Genomic DNA, 21,807 nt, shown 5'->3' on the forward strand with positions numbered 1-21,807 from the left:
GACCCCAACTATAACGGAGTGTGTATTAACCTTCTTAGCAGTACCACTCCCAACGATGTCCAAACGATATCCAAACACCATTCCCCTAAAACGAAGCGGTTGGTATGGTTGTCCCAGTTTTTTCCTTCATTCAGTTCAAAAAGGTTTGTCAATCATGTTATTCATAAGTGGATAATCTGATTGTCTTAAGTTTTTGAATTATCTTCCAACCCATTAGTCTGCACAGTGGGCCTGGCCGTTTTAATATTTGTGCCACATCATGTGCTGCAAATATTAATGCTGACAAGAAAATATCAGAAGAATACAATATAATACTGGCTGTGCAAGCACTAGAATATAATAGACTAGAATAGAATTTCATAAATAACCACTTCAGGATAGTTTTGAACAAAACATTTTCATCAAACTGCACACTGATGTTCATAGCCATGTTTAAGAAAGTCTGATCATAGCAGGTTGTGCTGTACAGCTGTCAACATTTTTCAAACCTTTGTCCAGAAAGCATCAAGAAGTTTATCAAAACTGAGAACAGTGCTGTAATGGTTCATTACGCAACGCAAATAAACCATTACAGCACTACTAATTTGGTGTGTGAATGTAGACCTTTTCCTGGCAGATTAGGGTGAGGTAACCCGGGCAAAGGTTAAGTAGTGACGATCGAAACGTGCTATTGGTTTGATTGATATAAGAGGTAAAAGTACTGAAAATAATAGCAAAAAATGTTCCTAGGACGTCTGACCAATAGCTAAATTTGTTATGATGATGTTGGTCGAGGAGTAAATTTTAGCTATTGTTTCCAGTAGAGGCTTTCCTTGAGGCTTTCCACGGACCAGCACGAATCCATTTTAATCAATGTTTTTTAATCTACTTGATATTTTTGTATACTATTCCTTTTTATGTGAGAAATCATTTTTTCATATCAAAAGTTCATATTTTGTCTCGACTAACTTTCAAATAGGGCCTATGAAAAAATGGAACACAAGCAAATAAAAAATTATAACTCGGAAACGGCTTGTTCGATCGGAAAGGTGTCTTTAGCAAAGTTGTAGAATAATACATGGCGGATCTCAGAAAAATACACAATGAAAAAATTTATTTAGTTTTTCTTCTGAAAAAACTGAATTTTGTTACTGAAAATTAAATATCTCAAAAAGCTATTTTTTTACCTTCGTGTTTTTTTTTTGTGAGAATAAAGTTCATTCTGTTTAACAGAATGTTGTTATCTCTTGACAAAGTCTGGCCACCCCACGAACATTTGCCCAGAAACCAGTTCATTTAGCTTCCTTAGGCTACCCCTCCCAGAATCCCAAGTATCATGCAATTTAAATATAATTATATGGTTGACCAATTACCTGATTTTACCTGAAATATTAAATATTATTATTATGATATATAGAATTTTTATTGACCTACATTGCAATTACAACTTTGTTTACCTGATCAGCGCTGAAACAAATCATTATTATATTAAAGTTAAAATCAAGCAAATAACACTGAAGCAGTGAAGAAACAAAATACAAAAATCAAACAAAACACAAGAAAAAAAAACAAATTTTGATCTTATAATTCTCCTGCATTTAAATCAACCAAGCTGGAGAATCAAGAAATCAAAATTTGTTATGGTAAATCTTACACCGTAACGCACCATTATAAGGTGATCTATCCACGTTACGGGTAAAATCAGAATACCAGATATGTTACACAGAAATTCAGAATATCAACCAGAAGTCGAATTTCAACTTAAAAGTTTCCTTATTCATAGGAGAATGAAATAAATACTTTGCATTAGATAGACTTGTGAATCAAACATATGGAGCTATGTTTAATTTAATATATGAAAATATCTGTAAAGAACGCCCTGGATAAAAACTTTTGTTTTCACCTGAAGAGAAACACGCAAAATGATGACATGAAGTATTTGTTGTTAGGAACCGTTCATTAAAGACGTAGCATTTTAGGGGAAGTTTATGATATTGCTAGGAACCTTCTATTAGGTATGGGAGAATATACTTTAAGGGGAGGAGCTGTCAAAAATGTTCTACTAATGCTACCGTGATTTCGAATGCAGCGATATGGTCAAACTCAAACATTACAGAATCCTTGAAAAAGGTCCAATAAGGACCGAAACGTCGGGTTAAGAAAACATATAGTTGTTTTGATTGACCAAATTAGACTGAAATGCAAATTAAAGATATCATCCAACGTACAGTCGATCACACAAAGAAAGTCAAACTAAAAGCAATAAAACAAGTACGACCACGATTCTCATCAGTCAACGAGATTGATACTCTAACTACAAATCATTTTATTGCAATAGGTAAATATCATTTAAAATAAAAAATCAATAATTTTGCTTTCGGGATGAAATTGGTCAGTAAATGAAATACCTTTGCATGTGCCAAAAATATGTTTTCCACCTGAATTAACCACCCCAGAATGCGAAATGCTACGCAAAACTTTTACGAGTTTTCTCAATTTTTAATTATTCAAGTTTAAAAATTTAATAAATTTCATGAAAACGCCGCATACTTTAAGCACTTTTCATACTGAAAAAGTGATTACTTCCGGAAAAGTGCAATTTTATGTATAAATTTGAATATCTATAAAACTTTTGATGATGAAATCGTGTTTAGCAAATACTTGGCAGCTAAAAGCATCCATTTGAATATTCATTACAGCCACGGTAACAAAAGTTTGAAAGGGTATTTGAGATTCTCCAAACACGCAATTACGGAAAATATTGAATTTAATACAGAAATATGTGACTAATTGACTGTAAAACATGTAAATCATCATTCAATAATCCTTTAGCCGGATGATGGTCATTTTCTACAAATTGTTTTAAGTTTAAAGTAATATTTTTAACAAATGAAAATGACCCTCACGTCGATCAATTTCACCCCACTGATCAAAAACTAAATAAATTTTTCAATGTGTATTTTTCTAAGAGCCACATTTATTAATCTACAACGTTGCCGAAGACAGTTTTCCGATCAAACAAGCAGTTTCAGAGATATGATTTTTCATTTGCATGTGTTCAATTTTTTTCATAGGCCCTATTTGAAAGTTAGTCGAGACTCCATAAAAAGTTTAAATATGCTGATATTTTTTTCTAAAATCTAAAACTAATACTCTTTTTTTGGGGTGGCCCACATTGATAAGAAAAACAAAAAAATGATAAATGCCAAGTCTTACCACCTGAATCGGTTGTTTTGGACTCCCAGAAGCTACGTTCAAAATTTGAGCAAAAAAGATTAAGCCTAAGGAGGCGCTCAAAGTGCTTGAAGTTTGTATGGAAAAACGTGGCCAAATGTACGCAGAAATCTGAAGCTTTCGATTTTTAGCTGCTAGGTGGCGCTGTAAGTGTTTAGTGCAAAAACCCTTTGATATTATTGTAGGTGACTACAGTATGCGGCAGGAAAAAATGCGAAAGTGTTTTTCAACTTCAAACCTCATTTTCGTCCATTTGACATTAACCAATCTATGTTTCAACGTTCCATGATCTATAATAGGCTAGTTTTCTGAAAAGTTAATTAAAAAATTTCCCATTTTGGTCACTAACCTTTACAGGGCGGCGCCTGAAGATGAAGACAACCAGAATTTTCAAACCGCAGAAAATCACACAGGTCGCTAAATTTCGCATCTGATAAAACAAAATTTTTGATTTTCTCTACAATATCATCAAATATATGTACTTATTTCATCTGGTATGTGACACTACATGGCTCTGGATCAGTGTGGTCTGGTTGTTCATCGAATTTGAGCTAATTTTGTTACTGTTATAGTCATTTTGTTTAATGACCATTGGGCGCGCAGTTTATTGATATCTGCTTATTAGGCCTACATTATCACATGTTAAACATCAAATGTGTTCATTTTTATTTTTCAGTGCTAGAATATAGACATTGACTGATACACTGTCATGAATAAATAGTCATATATATCCCATATTTAGCGTGTAATAGTGCCTTGAACTTTTCGCATTTTTTCCTGCCGCACCCTGTAGGTATATGCCAAACAACTTTGTCGAAGACCGCAAAGTGATCGGACGCCTGTGAGAAAAGTTATACCCTAGGCAAAGTGAGGCGAAACATTATGGTTGTTTTTTTTTCAGTACATGTAAAGGAATAATATCAATAATGAAATCTCAATGCTTCATTACTAAGAACTATTCAAAGCATTCCCTCCTTACGGTCATGGAGAATAGAAAGGAATGTTAGTAAGACAATAGTTGTTATGGAGAGCAAAAATCTCTGTATCTCTACGGTTTTCTCAGGAAGGATTTTGTTAGTAGGGTAGGGTACGTTGTCGATCTAGGAGTCACTTATGGTTGATGATAAACCACCATCACTTTTCCACGCGAGTCAAAAAGAAAATCCAATCGCGCCTCTCCGCCCCAGCCGACCTACTGATACCCCCCCACTAAGGGAGCGTCCATAAATAACGTAGCATTTTTGGCCGATTTTTTACTCCCCTCCCTCTTCGTAGCATATTTTCTCATACCTAATCATGGCTCGTCACACAATCCTAAACTCCCCCTCCCCCCTAAACTTACGTCATTAATGGACGCTCCCTAAGGAGTAGAATCCTGAAGTCCATTCCACACAGGACTGAACGGAACGTGACGCTTAGCTCACTCAGAAAGAAAACAGAAACTACACTTCACGTTAATATAAGAGCGTTTAAATTTTCATTTAATTTCGTTCGATTTTACATAAAAGAATTTCTTGCACGCAAAATTGTAAGCAAGTTCCATACTGCAAGACATTTGTTATTCTACAATTCTATGGAGAATTGTGTTCAAAGCGATGGAGGTCATTTTGTTACTGCGAACACGATGTAATACTTTTGAACTGTGTAGTTTAGACTTACAAAGTAATGCTTGTTAGTAGGAAACGTATTGTTGGGTCAGTAATCAGTATGACAATCGATATTACTTTTTGGTTTACAATCATGTTATGCAGACAATCGATCACCCGCGTCCAGTGAAGCAAAATTCAAGCATCGCGCAACAATAACGACAATGTCGCAACCTGAATTTGTTGCGACATTCTACCCAATGCGACATAGGTTTGTCCCAACTTGAACAGAATAGGACAAAGATCGCACACCACGAGTTCAGAGATTTTTAAGGCTTGCATTGTAGGAGGTATACGACTGGGAGGAAATGTTGAACTGTTGTGGCTTTCTCAGTCTAAGAGCATTGAAACGGCTAGTTTGGCATAGCCCGACGTTTCGGTCCCGTGTATTGGACCTTTTTCAAGGGATAACTAAAAATGATATGCAACATTAGAACATAGACACATTACAAATATACACTAAACATACGCAGTCAACCGTCTCTCGTTATGCGGTTTTTGAATGCAGTTTGAGAGTTGGAGCTTCTTGTAATGCCCTAATTTGTACAAAGAAATGTTATTAAAAATGCTAAAATTATCGAACTGACTATCTACATGGTAACAATTATCATCGACTCACATTTAACATAAAACACATAAATTTTTCTTGATCTTTTTGGGACAACTTGCACTGCACACTACAGATAACAGCGAGCGACATACATCTATCTAACATAAACTGTAGGTTTGAATCATGGCGGCTATCGTTTGATCGGCTATTCGGTATGATTGGTAGTGTCGACTGCTAAATGCTGTGTATTACGGCGGGATTGTTTTCGGCCAGTAAGTGTGCTTTTCACTGTGTGTAGAATCCCTGCGTAAGTAGTGTGCACACACCAAATTTTTTTCGCTGAAAATCAGCAAAGTTTTGCTGAATTTTGCCGAGCTGAAAATTCAGCAATCCGTTCAGCAATAAAAAATACTGAAAATTTCAGCAAAGTCAAATGTCAACGCAAATGTCAAAAGTTTACTGAAAAAATCAGCAAATTGTCGAAGATTGCTGAAAATTCAGTTATTTCGACCGGCGTGGAATCCGGCAGCCCATTGCTGATGGATTTCAGCAAATTGAACCAAAATAATTAAAAAAAATGTATTTCTTTGTTTGCAATTAAATGATTAGTAACATAAAATTCGATTTTCACAGATTTATTTGAAATTAATGAAAAAAATATAAATATTGGCTGTCGTCAATGGATCCTGATGTGTCTGAAACCTTCCGGGAAAGCCGCACAGGATAAACTGATGAACATTTCCCGATGGTTGAGCTATCGTCTGGAAGAAACAAGTTCCGTAAATAATATTACAGTTATTTATTTATACTTTGATACCTACCTACCAAAAGGTGTCACATTAAGTAATGATTTATAAGAATCACTTTTTCGATGAAACAACTTTTTAAGTAATACTTAAGTAATAATTCAGTTTAAAATTTGCGATACCGAAAAACAAACGATGTACAACGCCATTTGTTTTTATTTTTTCACGGTCGGCGAGCGGTCGGAAAAGTTTGCTGAAATTTCAGAAAGTCAGTCCAGTTTGCTGATTTTCAGCAAACAAAATTGGTTTGCTGATTTTTTCAGTAAAGTGTATGTTTGCTGGTTATGGTTCAGCAAAGCATTTTGCTGAAACTATCAATCGATTTTTGGTGTGCAAGCTATCTACATCTGTACGGAAATTTACTGTGTGTGGTGTGTTCTGGATATGACACATTTCTAACATTGGTAAGGCTGTGGATCGGAATGTACGATCGACTATTTTCGTGCCTTCCAAGTTAAAAGTGTGTTGTTCCTCAATCATGTGTTTGATCAATGCAGTTTTTGCTTGTTTTACATCAATGTTGGATTGTGTTAGTTTGTTTATATTGGATCTATGACCACTTAATCGCTTTTTGAGCTGGTTGGTGGTCATGCCAATATAAACCCTATCGCAGTCTGTACAGGGAATGCTGTAAACAATGTTATTTTGATCTAGCTGAGGGACTGGGTCTTTGACTGGTCTTAGAAGAGTTTTGACACTCTTTTCTGTTTTAGTGGTGATTTTAACTAACTAGTAATCTTTTTTCAGGATTCCGATGATCGTCGGCGTTAGTGTTGGGATGTTTGGAAGCGATTTGTATGTTGCGGCGGTTGCTTGGACTTCGGTTGGAGGAACTTCTGATGTGTTTATGTTGGCTGGTGGCGGTGGAATTGGAGGCGGTGGCGGTGGTTGCGGTTCGAGCGTTGGGTGGTGGTTGGCAGGTGGCTGAGGGGATTGTTGTGGTTCTGCTTCGGCGTGAAATGAGCTGTGAGCTGTGTTTGGTGTTACTGCAATTCGTGTACGATTCATCAATCGGTTGATGAGGGAAGATGGGTAGTTATTTTGCCGCAGATTCTGGAAGATGATGTGTTTCTGCTGTTCAATGGGCATGCTGGTAGTCAGTTGTGTTACACGTTTGATGAAGTTGGTGGCTACGTTCAGCTTCATGTTTGTTGGATGGTATGAATGGTAGTTCAGCAGGCGACCAGACGAAATTGCCTTCGAATACCACCTGGTTTGGAGCGTGTGATCGTCGGTGTTGTGGATGACTAGCGTGTCGAGGAAAGGGAGTGCGCCTTCCTTCTCCAATTCCATGGTAAACTGTAGGTGTGGGTCGTATTGGTTGAAGATTGCCAGGGTGTGCTCGACCTGGGATTCGTGTAGGACGAGGAACAGGTCGTCTACGTACTTCTTTATCACCGGAGGGGTGAATCCTATTCTATTGATGACCGTCCCGAACAAATCCTCCATAACGTAGTCTGCAAGTATCGGCGACAGGGGACTACCCATGGCAGTTCCAAACGTCTGCTGGTAGTATTTGTCTCTGAACTTGAAGTAGCTGTTGTCCAGACGTAGTTCTATCATTTCTAAAAACAGATCCAAATTGATATCTGTTCCCTTTTTGATATCTGTCCATCGAAAAATGATACTGCGAATGATGAGGTTCTTCGGAATGTTGGTGAATAGGGAGACCACGTCAAAAGAGACGAGGACATGTTCCGACGGTATGGTGATTGCGTTGATTTCCTGGGCGAATGTAAAGCTGTCCTTGACGTTGTATTGGCTGGTGAAGGTGGTTTGTAGAATGTGAGCGATGAATTTCGACAACTGGTACGTGGGGGCCGTGATGTTAGGCACAACGGGACGCAACGGCAGGTTTGGTTTATGCGCCTTCGGTTGTCCATATATGCGGGGGCAGGTTGCTGATTGGGTTTGCAATCTGCCGAGCGTGGATCGGTCAATCAGCTTGAGACCGGCCAGCCGTTTTGCCATGTTGTTCGTTTTCTTCTGAAGACTAGCAGTGGGATCGTTTTGTAGGACCTTGTATGCAGAGTCGTTAAGGAGCGCGAGCATTTTGTCATCGTACTCCTGGACAAGCATTATCACCATCCTTTTGCCTTTATCAGATTCTAGGACACAAAGCTGTGGGTTTTCAGCAAGAAACTTACTATGGTTGCACGTGACGCATTGGTACAAAATCTGTACCAAGCATTTTTAATAACATTTCTTTGTACAAATTAGGGCATTACAAGAAGCTCCAACTCTCAAACTGCATTCAAAAACCGCATAACGAGAGACGGTTGACTGCGTATGTTTAGTGTATATTTGTAATGTGTCTATGTTCTAATGTTGCATATCATTTTTAGTTATCCCTTGAAAAAGGTCCAATACACGGGACCGAAACGTCGGGCTATGCCAAACTAGCCGTTTCAATGCTCTTAGACTGAGAAAGCCACAACACACACTTAGATTTTTTTTACAGTATACGGTAATTATTTACCGAATTCTCAACAGCTGAACGTTCGGTAATCCGTTCGGTAAACCAAACGACTACCGAACATCCGGTAAATGATGTTTTCGAAAGGCTGTCACATATTACCGAATTTCTCCGGTAATGTGAATTAAGAATTACCGTAGGATTTCGGTAATATATTGTTTTCATTTGGATGTTGTACAGATTTTCGGTACTTCTAAGAATGAAAGATGCAGGCGAAGGCTCATTGGATTTTTATTTACGAATTTTCAAATAAATTTGTTCATTTTTATAAGCAAATTATATCCACTTCACTATTTTCTTCTCGGCATTGATCCGTAGCTTGAACGCGACGCGAGTTTCCATCCATTGAATCATGTAAACAGCGGACAGCCTGAAACGGAATGTTGATTATTTAAATGGGGGAAGGCCAGAAAAAAATATGTATGATGAATACTTACCATATTCCAGCATATGTGATGTTCCGTTCACTATAATCATATTGCACAGGTCACTAAACTAGATTTTTGGAGGCCACTATAACTTCGAACTTTTGAAACCGGCATAAAAATGTAACACATCACCAGTTTGACATTTCGCAAGCGTCACTAGAAACATTACGGAATTTTGGTAAAGTGGGGATGGTTAACAAACTTTTTCGGTAGTATATCTTACAGTATACGGTAAAAATCCAATTTTACAGTGCGTACTGTAAACTTTTTGACAGAAGATGCTGTCACAGTATCAAATTACAAACGAATCGGTAACAAAATTACCGAAATATTGTAAAATAAGAAATCTTTACCGAAAAATGGTAGTTTTTCCACTTTACCGAATTTTTCCTGCAAAATAATTACCGAACAGCGAAATTGAATCTGAGTGTGCAGTTCAACGGCTTGCATTGTGATTTTCGAGCGGTAACTTCGGGTCGGTGAACTCCGCAACGCTGCTGAAGATGTATCATCCAAAAAGTTCGATTTTGGGTCGGTAGTAATTGATTATTCACGAGTTGAAAAGTAAGCAACAAATTCAGCTTCCGTTCTGTCTGCATAAAATTTTTTCGAGATCATGTCATTATCTGTTACCATTTGGGATAAAGAGTAATCACCGCGTCTTCTTTGTTGCTTGTATTGTGCCTCTTTTGTCTAACAATTCTCTTCACTGCCCGCGTCAGATGGTCGTTCAATATTGAATCTCAAAACGAAATCTACTCTGTATAAACATTGTGAATTTCAAGTTAACGCCGTTACTTGAAATGAAGGACTAAACAAAATGTACTTCAAAGAGTATAAAAAACACGTCACATGATCGTAGTAATATTATATTAAGATTTAATGTTATTTTACAATGAACGTTCTTTAAATTTTAGCAGTAAAACAACAACATACAATGAACTCACTCATTTGTGTTTCTCCATTTATTTCTCCATTGTTGGTATGAATATGCTAGTGACTTTTCGTGGTTTCCGACTACCAAGCTGCCGTATTTTACGCTAAAATCACTCTTTTTCTCGCTCACAAACTTACACCGACACCGGCCGGCACTGAACGAATGCGAATTTGACAGCATATGTCTGGGCATCGTACGACTCCCACAACCACTTTCCCTGAAATATCAGCCGGACTTAACGAACTCAAAATCAATCACTTGGATGCTGCAGCAGCGGCCTGCTGCATTCACTTTCCCGAAACGCCAGCAGAACTCTCCAAGACTTTCGTTTGAACACCTTTGAGTCTTACTGGGATTTCTCCGGATTGTTTTCTTCTGGAAATCAATTAGATCTTATTTTTAAAATTCCTGCTGGAGTTTCTATGAGGATTCTTTCACCAGTTTTGCCGGAAATTGGATGTTTTGAAGGAATTTATTCTGAAATCTTAGAATTCCTCTAGCTTAGCAGCTCCTTCGTATGTATACTGTTCGTTTGAAATTCTTGTGGGGTGTTCTCCAGAAGTTCCTATGGGTATTTTCAAGCTGTTTTTTTTTCTAAAATTCTTACTGAAGTTGTTCCCAAAATTGCTCCAAAGGGATATTTTTTCAAGATTTTCTTCTGGCATTCTTTCATTAAAACTATTTGAAATTGCACACTGAAAACTGTAAGGCTGAAAAAAAAAACCAAAAGTATCCTTCTTCGTATTATGCCCATATGTTCTTCCTACTTCAAAAAAACAAACGATTTAGACACTGATTGTATTCACTCTTTGTGTTATAATGCTTGCTCACTCCTAACAAAAACACAAAAATAAAACAATTAGTGCTGTCTAGCTTCGTTTTAGATAGGATGAAAATGGGAGCACTTTAGTACTTTACTTAAGATGGGTTCCGTATCCGTGATTCTGGGATTCGTAGGAGTCTGGTCTGGTGTAAGAGTCGTACATTCCTTGCTGAGTGCCTTCTGAGAATCCTGCAGAAGTTTTTTTTTCTGGAATTCCAGCAGCTTAGTAGATTTAGCATTCCTGCAGCAGTTTCTTCTGGAATTCATGCTTAAATTATGGATTCCACCACGAGCTTCTGCTGGATTCCCTCCAGAGTAGTATTTAGAATTCTCCAGGATTACCTACAGTGAATAGATAAAATGATCGCGAATGGCAACATTTTCTCTTTTCAAAAAAATGAACAACTCTACCAATGGTCCAAAGTTGTAATCGAACTTTTCTACATGAAGTTAGAATGATTCTGTAGGACTATAGATTCTATAGAACTATAGTAAAAGGCCACTGTTTCATCTCCGGATTCATTGTACCGAATACAATGACATTTTGAGTATTCATGGCTTATTATAATGAATTGAAAAACATTTGACTTGACTTGAAATTGTATATTGAAGAAAAAAAAAAATCTGCAGCGCTTTAATTAATGAAGTTTTATGTTTTAGTAAATTGGTCTACTCTTAACATGCATTCTATAACTTTTCTAAATTTACTGCCGGTATTTTTTTCATTTCCTTTAAAAACAAATTTATAAGAATTCTTCAGGAATTCTTTTGTGTTCCTTACATGAAACTTCCAGTTTTTCTTTTTAAGAATCCTTCGATAGGTCTTTCTGAGAATCTTCCTGGAGTTTCTTTTGAAATCCCTCTAGGAATCTGAGCCTGAGTTTCTGAGTTTCTTCTGGAAATCCCTAGATCGAATGCCTAAATTAATCCCCCCAAAGAATTTCAGAAAAAAAACTTTTGTGAGAATCCTTAAATAAACTTCTGAAGAAATCCCCAGGAAGGCCTGGAGGAATCCTCAGAAGGACTTCTTGGAAGAATCCTCAGATGGCATTTCTGGAGTAATCTAGATGGAATTCAGAAGATGAAATTTCTGGATGAATAACCAGAAGTACGTTTTAAAGGAATACCCAGATGGACGTCTTGGAGAAATCATCAGATGAAGCTTCTGAAGGAATTGTCAGAACGAATTACTGGAGTACATAGAGGGATTTGCTGGAGAAATTTCAAGAATAAACAACAGTTGCACAAAAAAGTTAAAAGGATACGAAAAAAAACAAATGGTGATTATCCTGATGATTCGATTATCCGGAGAGAAATTTATTTCCAAGTCTCTGGATATGTGAATCCGAACTATTTTTCAATACTGAAATATGCAAGAAGAAATGCATCTTATTAATCGTTATTTGTCCAACAACCCTTTTGCTTTTTTCAACACCATGCTTTCTCAATGAGTGCTGGGTACCTGGGTACCACATAAGGGTTAAAAACAACTCTATTGCTGCTCTACGCACGCAGTCTAAGGCATTCAAAACGAGTATTTTTCATTCATCAACATCAACAAACGATCACAGAATCCGCTGTCTCCATTTTTTGGTTATCATGCTCCCTGGTATAATTAAAAAAATCAAAATTAAGAAACATCACAAGCGGCGCATCGGATCTTTGCTTTGAATATGATGAAAATAATAGCAACTTGCTGAACAGTTTGACGTCTGCCTAATTGATTTTCCATCAGCTTCATTCGTTTCGGAACATCAATCAATAGTTACTGAAACAGTAGGCACAATGGAGACGCATAATACTTTACTAGGTATGTTCGGTACTTCAACCATGCTCGGTCCACATATCGCATGTAGCACGACGGCTCCCTTTATTCATTCACCACTTGTAGAACAAGTGCTTTACATGATTTCAAATAAATTCCACAATCGGTTTTGTGTGCAAATTCATACCGACAGATACCCATTTCCGGCTGTGTTCTCGTCGTATCTATGTGTTTGTATACTCACCATTGAACATCGCATAGAAATACGGCGAAACCGAAGCCAGTATGACCTTATGTGCATTGATGGTTTCACCTCCGACTTCCAGCGTCACATCGCAGAGCTGCTCCCGTCCGGGCAGACCGACACGAAACGAGAACCGAGCACCGAGAAATAGAAATGGAAATTGGTTTTGCATAAATCAGAAGAATGGCTAGACCAAGAAGGGTTTGCGTGTGCAAATGTGCGCCAACCAACCAACCAACCGACCAACAGGGAAAGCGAGAAAAGGTGCTAATTAGACTGTTGATCGGTCGTTGTCAGCACCACACTCTCGCATTTGCACGGGGCAGTGGCGGGGGATTTGTTTGTCGGGGAAATTTGTTTGCTAACCTGGGCGTTCTGTCGCATGCGGTTAATTGCCGAGAACGATGCTATACAGTGGCCAGGATTTTGGTGGTGAGCCTGCGGCAGTATGTCGTCACCGGACATGTTCGGCGGGCTGAGATCGCTTGGGGTCTGCGTCGAGTTGCTGGTTACAGTGGCGACATCCTCTCCATTGGTTCCTTCGGTGGCTACTGGGGATCTGTGGGATAAGAAGGAAGAAGAATCCGTTGTATATTTTCAGATAGGACGCATAATGATTAGACATTAGAAAAGTTTTCCATCATATCAAATAAAGAACATTAATACTATATATTACACAAGCATGAGCTTTGATTAGCTTTGTTTCTGCTATTATATCGATAGTTACTATTAGTATTTGGTGAACCAGCAACTCTAGTTATCTAACTCTAAAATGAAGATATTTTCAAATATGTAGGTCTGAACTGTGAACAGATATTTTACAAAGAATTAGTTTGTAGATCAATGATCAAATTTTATTCCTCCAGTTCGATATTTTTGTTGATTTCAGTTGTATTCAGGAACATATTCTCAGTGTATATGCAAACAAGGGCCAAAGTCCTGATCTGTATGTATGTATGTATGTATGTATGTATGTAGGTAGCCACCATCCTAGCTTGAGTCTTGCTCTGCATGCAGTTCCACTTAACAGTGAAGAATAAATTTCATTACCGAGGGCCAAAGTCCTGATCTATGTAAATATCCATCACTCCCTACCAGTGCTGAAAATGTCATTTCGACCAAATTTCGACATATTTAAATTCAATCACCTACAGCTTATTTTAGAAGCTGAACCTGAACCTGAAGCTGAGCATAAGGTATATGAGCATAAGGGTGCGAAAAATATCAAAAACTTTTTACCGCGTTAACTGTGGAAGGTTCAGTACACTCATTGCACAATTATGGGTCACTCAAGGAACACCCATTTCATAATATGAATCGTTTTTCATACAAAAATAACACTTTCATTATTTTTATTTTATATTCTCATCATTGAAGCCCCTCTTTATTGTTTTAAATAAAAATCTGCTTGTAAAATTCACTTTAGGCGGTGAAAATTACTAAAATGTTGGTGAATAATGAAAACCACAATAATGGGTCAAAATTGGCTGTGTAACAATTATGGGTCAATTTGTTGCCTATTATGGGTCACTTAAGAGAAATCGGCTCAAAAATAATGTTTTGTCTTTTTTTTTCAATGAATGATCACTTATTCTCGATAGATCAACTATAGTAGAATCTAAAACTGGTCTCAAACCTCTTAACGAAGCGTGTTTTCACGATTTGGAATCAATTTTTCAAAATTGGATCAAAATCTCCAACACAACCACCGATAAACGCCTAAAAGTATGCAATGCCCATGTACGCAGAACTGTCAATATTATGCTGCACAAAAAATGACCCATAATTGTGTGATTTTCGGTGTTCCTTGGCACAATAATGAGTCACTTAAATTTTGCCAAAAATAAGCTCTAATTGGCTGCAGTCACATGAATTTCTACATTTAGAACGTTAATTATACCTTTGTTCTGGTGACGATACCATTTCGCACATGAAAATCACTGAAGCTCGCTTTTACAGAGCTTACGAAAGCAGCGCACGCACTGTCCGATATTCACAATCGAAGCGTTACTTTGACAGCTAGTTTTGCGCCGAACAAAAAAATATTGAAAATATGTATGTTTTGATGTATAAGCCCGTGTGCGATATGTATAGTGACACAAAACAAATCAACTTATGTGCGAAAAATAATAATAGCTAACAAAAGCTTGCAATTATTTAGCATTTATCTATTAAAGTGGAAAGTGACTAATAATTGTGTGTGACCCATAATTGTGCAATGAGTGTAGTACATACACTCCCGATCAAAAGTTTGGAGTCACCCCCTCAAAAACATGTCACTTTTTTAGGCCCATATCTCCGCCAATTTGCGTCCGATTTCAAAAACCTAGGTCTTATTCAAAAGATAATAAGTCAAAGAAACTTTGAACATGATCTAAAAGAAACTTTTTCAAAAAATTTTGTATGTAAACTTAACCCAAAGTTGCCAAATTTTCTAAAAAATGAATATAAACTTACGGCAGTGTCGCTGGAAATTGGGTCGGCCAAATTTTAAGATGAGAGCGGTAATATAACCCATTTTCTATTAGCTTTCAACTGCTTTTTACAGAACTTAGCTAAAGAACCTAGAAAAAAAGTTATTAAGTATATTAATTCTTCATCTTATCGACCAAAAGTTTGGGGTCACCCCTCAAAATGATGAATCGGCCAAAAGTTTGGGGTCACTATCGTAAAACATGGAAAAGTGATTTGTTGATATCTTTGTCATCTTTCATTCAATTTCAATTCTTCTTGGCTTATTTGAAACAAAATAAATGATACTTACTGCATAGACATTGAACCACACATATTTGTTGAAATTTACATACTAAAACTTAACGTAAAGTTGCCTTATTTTTTGAAGTGTGTTGAAATGTGTTAACTTTTCATAACATTTTTATATACAAAAATCGTTAAATACGTTAAGTTAAAGAAATCAAACGTTAATTTAGTTAATTATCTTTGAAATGAGCCAAAAAGAATTAAAACTGAGCTATAGATGACGAAGATATCACCAATGAACTTTTCCATGTTTTACGAAAGTGACCCCAAACTTTTGGCTGATACATCATATTGAGGGGTGACCCCAAACTTTTGGTCGATGACATGAAGAGTTAATTTACCTAATAACTATTTTTCTAGATTTTTTAGCTAAGTTCTGTAAAAAGTAGTTGAAAGCTAATAGAAAATGGGTTATATTACCGCTCTCATCTTAAAATTTGGTCGACCCAATTTCCAGCGACACTGCCGAAAGTTTATATTCATTTTTTAGAAAATTTGGCAACTTTGGGTTAAGTTTACATACAATTTTTTTTGAAAAAGTTTCTTTTAAATCATGTTCAAAATTTCTTTGACTTATTATCTTTTGAATGAGACCTAGGTTTTTGAAATTGGAAGCAAATTGGCGAAGATATGGGCCTAAAAAAGTGACATGTTTTTGAGAGGATGACCCCAAACTTTTGATCGGGAGTGTTCAAGCTGTATTAGCAACGCCAATGGTTGTCAAACTAACATTCCTTCCCTCCCAAGTTGACCGTAAGGATGTGGTCGGTGCCATTATTGACCCAATAAAGTTAAACATCTCAGAACGTGTAAATTGAGGACCGTGTGGTAATCGCAAGCGCCATTTATTGGTTATCAGTAGGGACAATGGAAATTCGCGATTTCGCGGAAGCCGCGAAATCCGCAAAAGTGGGTCTTGACCGCGAAATTTGAAATATCCCGCGAAATGCCGCGAATTTTGGCAAATTTGAGAAAAGACCCTACAAATTTCCATTTATTTTAAACTTTTAAACAAAAAAAAGGTTGTTAACTTTGGACAGTGTAAAGTAAATTACGATTCCTTATTTGCAAGATAAAAATATAATGCATTATAAATCTATGCTTTTATCTGATTTGTTACTTTTTCGATGAATTTATGATTACCCTCACAAGATTCAAATGAATTCTTCATTTGGTGTTCAAAATTCAAGTTTTTCTCTACAAAATGGTCAAAATCATGAGTCCGCGAAATTGCCGCGAAATTCACAATCGTAGCCCGCGAAATTTGGGAAATTTTGCCGCGAATTTCCATTGTCCCTAGTTATCAGCATAATTCCTCTGGCTCTGTTTAATGACGGAATAGCAACTACGAAGTTGTACGGTCACCAATGATCATTCTCATGCTCAGCTTTCCAAAATTGAATAAAATGCAACATTTTTCGGCTAAATGCCCTAGTAGGGGGGTGAGGGTAAGACGGACCGGGTGGGTCAGACCGGTGAATAGTTCCACCACTTAAGAGCTGAAATTGGGCTTTCTTTTACGATCAACCCTCTCTTTTTATCTGTTGATGATTATTGAACCACTATATGATAGAATGCATATGTCAAAAGTGCAAAAAAAATAAGCAGTATAGTTTACAAGACTTCACACATTTGTGATGGGATCTAACTTTAGGGGGCAGTATATAGGCTTTTTAACATTAAAATGCTAAGTTTTCGCATTTTATATTGTGTTTCCAGTTGTTTTTAAACTGTTCCGTCCCATACACAACGAAATTCAGGTAAATTTCATTGATTATGGAAAAAGGCGGTGGAACGAATATTTTGGATTGTGTTGGGGTAAAACGGATCCCCTTGCGGATGGGTAAAACGAACGGTTTTGGGAGATTACTTTGATAGTGCTATGAGAAACACATTATTCACAGATTGACATCTATGGAGTACAAAAACGATTATACATAGAAGCCGTGTAAAGCACATCGTATTGATTATTTGTATAAAAAAGTATTATATTGGAATTCAAGAAGTATAATCTGTTGCTAGTATTTTGTATACTAGCAACAGATTATACTTCTTAAAATTACCATGGCATTGCATACTGTTAGGCGTTTATCAGTGTTTGGTTGTTTTTTTAACCCAATTTACGAAATTGATTTGTAGAAATTTGTACAAATACTTCCCGCTAAGAGATTTAAAGCCAAATTTAGATTCTACTATGATTGATTTGTCGAAAATGAACGGTCCTAAATGCAGAGGTGCTCTCGGTCTTTAGTAGCAACAACCAACACACTCAAACATTCCTTTCCCTTCCCAACTGACCGTTGTTGACCGCCGTTTTTGATCAAGAATGTATGAGCTGCTTAAATTGCACTTTGAGAATAAGTGGAGTGTTCCAGCCCTCATTCATTTGGATCTCAGTGCAATTGGTACCAGCTCAGATCAATCACGGAGGAGCACCTATTGACATGTACAGTCAGATTTGATCGTTGAATAAACGGCCATAAACATCATTTAACACAATTAAAGGCTTATTATAGCTAAGTTTCCACACTCTACCTGTCCGTTTCAAACACACCACACTGGTTCCAGCCATGGCAGGGTGGTCATAAATATTATTTTCTCTAGTTTTATGGTGAAACCGCTAAATTTGATGCATGTTTAATAAAAATGGACTCAATCAAGTTTTTAGCTTTACGGAGCCGAAATTTATTACCGTAATCTGGGGGGAAGTTGATCACTGTTGCTCTATTCTTTTGAATAAAATCAAGTACAATGCACATGCCTCTAAACAAATATTTTTAAAACATGTACTGAGTGGACCTGTTTCAAGTTCCGTAAACGAAATTCTTACAAGAAATTGCTTAATTTTATAAAAATTGCTCAAATGGCCAAATTTGAAAACTTTCAATCCGGGATGAAGTTGATCAACCAATGACATAACATTCTAAGAATGGAAAATTATTGACCAAACTAAATTTGATGATGCTGAATCTGAATAAGTTTTTAAAATTCTTACAACTGGTGTAATTTGTATGTTAAAAATAAAATAAAGTCTAGTAAGTTACAGAATGACCCACATTAAACGCCTAAAGGTATGCAATTACCTTAAAAAAAATCTCACTTTCGCACAAATATGCTTTTTTGAAATAAAACTTTGTTGGAAGTTAGGTAGCGTTGAACGCTCGGGTAGCGTCGAACCTTCAGGTACGTGAACGGCGGCAGTATTGTTTTGGTAGGTACAATTGTTGGAGAGATGGCAGAGGTATATTATTATGGAAGAAGATTGTTGAATTGTATATACCTGAATGGAATAAAGAGTGTGACGGTTGCAGATTGAGGTATCAGTCGGCAGCCGTCTAGTTTGATGGAAGATGTCTAGCGTTTTATTTTCATTGTAATTTAGAAACAGGCATCGACGGAGCTAGCCTCGCTATGGCCTTTATGGCCATGGTGGACTAGCTCCAACAGGTTATGGGCCCAGGAGCGTGTTCCACAGCACGTATCGACTGGGAGAAGGATCGGCCGCATAAGTCGCGGAGTCGCAGCACGGGATCCTTGGGCGGATGGATTGGCTGCAACGGAGGACAGGATCCATGGGAATGTTGGCGATACGGGTCAACTGGATGACTGCTGGCTGGTCACCGGACGGAGCTCGAGGTTTGTTGGATCGGATGCAGCTCGGTGGTCGCACCCGGACGAAGAGGTTGGCGACAGGAGGAGTGATCCGGAAGACAACATGAAGGTGGAGCTCGGAGATGGACCTGGTCGGAGCTCGAAACTGGTGTAGAGATGGTGCAAGCGTCGGAGTTGGGCCACTTGCCAAGCGTTGGAGTAAGGAGGAGCTTCGAGCCAGGAGGAGGTAATCGTGGTTTGAAGGTTGCGACGCTAAGGAGAAGTGTTGGAAGTTAGGTAGCGTTGAACGCTCGGGTAGCGTCGAACCTTCAGGTACGTGAACGGCGGCAGTATTGTTTTGGTAGGTACAATTGTTGGAGAGATGGCAGAGGTATATTATTATGGAAGAAGATTGTTGAATTGTATATACCTGAATGGAATAAAGAGTGTGACGGTTGCAGATTGAGGTATCAGTCGGCAGCCGTCTAGTTTGATGGAAGATGTCTAGCGTTTTATTTTCATTGTAATTTAGAAACAGGCATCGACGGAGCTAGCCTCGCTATGGCCTTTATGGCCATGGTGGACCTGCTCCAACAAACTTATGTGTTAACATCGATTTTAACTCAAAGCTATGTTCAATAAGCCTACCATGAATAAATAAAAGTGTTTTGTGAGTCATCTGATAAACAAGGCGTTGCTGGGAGGCGATTTTTTGAAAGGCAATCTTGTCAGCGAGTTTCAATACACATCCAAAAAAGTCGATATTTTTATGTAAAATCTGTCACAATTGCCATAAAAACCTTAAAAAATTCTTCAATTATATTCACACAATCGATTTACATCAAAAGTTCTTCCATTGATACAGAACTGTGGCGTCCTCAGCGGTTGAAGGATGTGGATCCCAATGTGATCAACTTCACCCCGCTGATCAACTACCCCCCAGATTACGGTACCAACTAATTTGTATAAACTAATGTTTGTTTAGGCGGTCCACGGTAATCATAACTGCTCAAGAATAGTACAACACACATACATAATGTGATAGATTGAGATGGTAAAAGCTGGGAAAAGTGTTCCCTGCAATGAGGAAGATATTTGTTTGTTTTTGAGTATATTGAAGGTACGACACTTACGTGACTACCACCAATCTGATCGCAAACGGTCGCAGCTGAATTCGCCAGTAAATGATTGTCTTAGATTATAGGAAAGTTATATAGATGAATGTTCGAAAGGGTCAGAAGGGGAAACATATTTTTCGGCTTATTGAAAATTTTAAGTTTTGCTATCCAGCAATTTATGAGCGGTAATGGCCGCCACAATCATGCTCACTATCTGGTAGCTGGTCGATAAGATCGATCATAAAACTTATCGATCATCTGTCAAACGACACAAGCCAAACGTCAGATCGGCCTATCCCTACCAGAATGTGAGCATGATTGTGGCGGCCATTACAGCTTGTGAATTGCTGGACACTTTGCGGAAAAAGCATCTAATTCAGTCACATTTATTCAAATAATAAAGAATGGTATCTAAATTTATGATAAACATCGATTCAAACTATGCAAGAATCGAACATAATCAACCAAATACATGTGTAGTGGTTGATACTTTTTAATAGAGTGATGAATGCATAGGACTGAAATTAGAAAAATTCAATTAAATTGTCTCCTCAAGAACTACTACTTTCATGAGATTTACGGAAAAGTTTCGGCATACATTTAATAAAAGTAATGATTGACACTAGTTATTAAAGTATAAAACTTTATGTTACCGTAATGATATCACAGTTTCATTGTGGTCAAATTTTTGGATTAATGACCTATGGCGGAACAACTGTGCGCACCGTTAAAAAACATTAATTTGGAGAACACATTTTGATTATCCTAAAAGTCATGGAAAATCAAATTTTATTGCAAAATTGGTTTGTAGACTGTAAAGTATCTTAGTTGATGTAAATATGTAGTATGAAGTTAAAAATTTAACTATCGTATTGTTTACACTGTCAACATTGAGCGTTTCCTAAACATGTCCGTCTTACCGCCAACCCCCCCCCCCTTTTGGTAGGTGAATATGTCTAATTTAGATGAACTGAACAGTATTGAATTTGATAGTATTTCTTTAGTGTTGAGAGATCTTAAACCCCCAACTACGTCACAAGTTGGTGAATATGTCAGCAAGAATTTCCCAGCAGACATTTGTGGGGGAATACGATAAGGATTTTTCAAAAGATTTCCCCATCGATTCCTCCAAGAGCTCTTGGTTTTTCTCCGTGGATTTCTCTAAGAGTTTCTTCAACAATTCCTCTATTTAATCTTTTAGGAATGGGATTTCTACAGGAAGTCTCTTATATGAGGCTTACTGGGATTTTTGAAAAGTTCCTGCACAAATTCCTCTTAGAATGTCTGCATGGTTGCCTTCAAAACATCCTAATGAGCTCTTGCTGGGATTCCTCTAATTATTTTTGACGGGATTCATCCTGCAATCCCAGAGAGGATTGTTATAGAGGACTCTATATGGATTCCTTCAGAAATTCACCCAGAGATTTTTTTCAGGGATAACTTCAAAATT

The 21,807-nt window shown here is 37.4% G+C and overlaps 1 protein-coding gene and 1 long non-coding RNA gene across 3 annotated transcripts in view; both read right to left on the minus strand.

Moving 5' to 3' along the window:
- The window catches only part of LOC109412683 (kelch-like protein 17), a 156,020-nt gene that overhangs the window by 40,005 nt on the left and 94,208 nt on the right, over positions 1–21,807 (minus strand). For both annotated transcript variants that reach the window (XM_062850624.1, XM_062850623.1), the window contains exons 3-4: positions 13,255–13,447; positions 12,889–12,985 (exon numbers count right to left, since the gene is read on the minus strand). In XM_062850624.1, coding sequence (XP_062706608.1) covers positions 12,889–12,985; positions 13,255–13,447 — 290 coding nt within the window. The remainder of the gene's footprint in view (positions 1–12,888; positions 12,986–13,254; positions 13,448–21,807) is intronic.
- On the minus strand, positions 5,140–5,703 carry LOC134285923 (uncharacterized). Its single transcript, XR_009996802.1, has 3 exons — positions 5,479–5,703; positions 5,329–5,395; positions 5,140–5,270 (listed from the first exon to the last, which is right to left on the minus strand). It is a non-coding gene; the product is annotated as an uncharacterized LOC134285923 (long non-coding RNA).

Source organism: Aedes albopictus, chromosome 2, assembly GCF_035046485.1.
Source record: "Aedes albopictus strain Foshan chromosome 2, AalbF5, whole genome shotgun sequence".
NCBI lineage: Eukaryota > Metazoa > Arthropoda > Insecta > Diptera > Culicidae > Aedes > Aedes albopictus.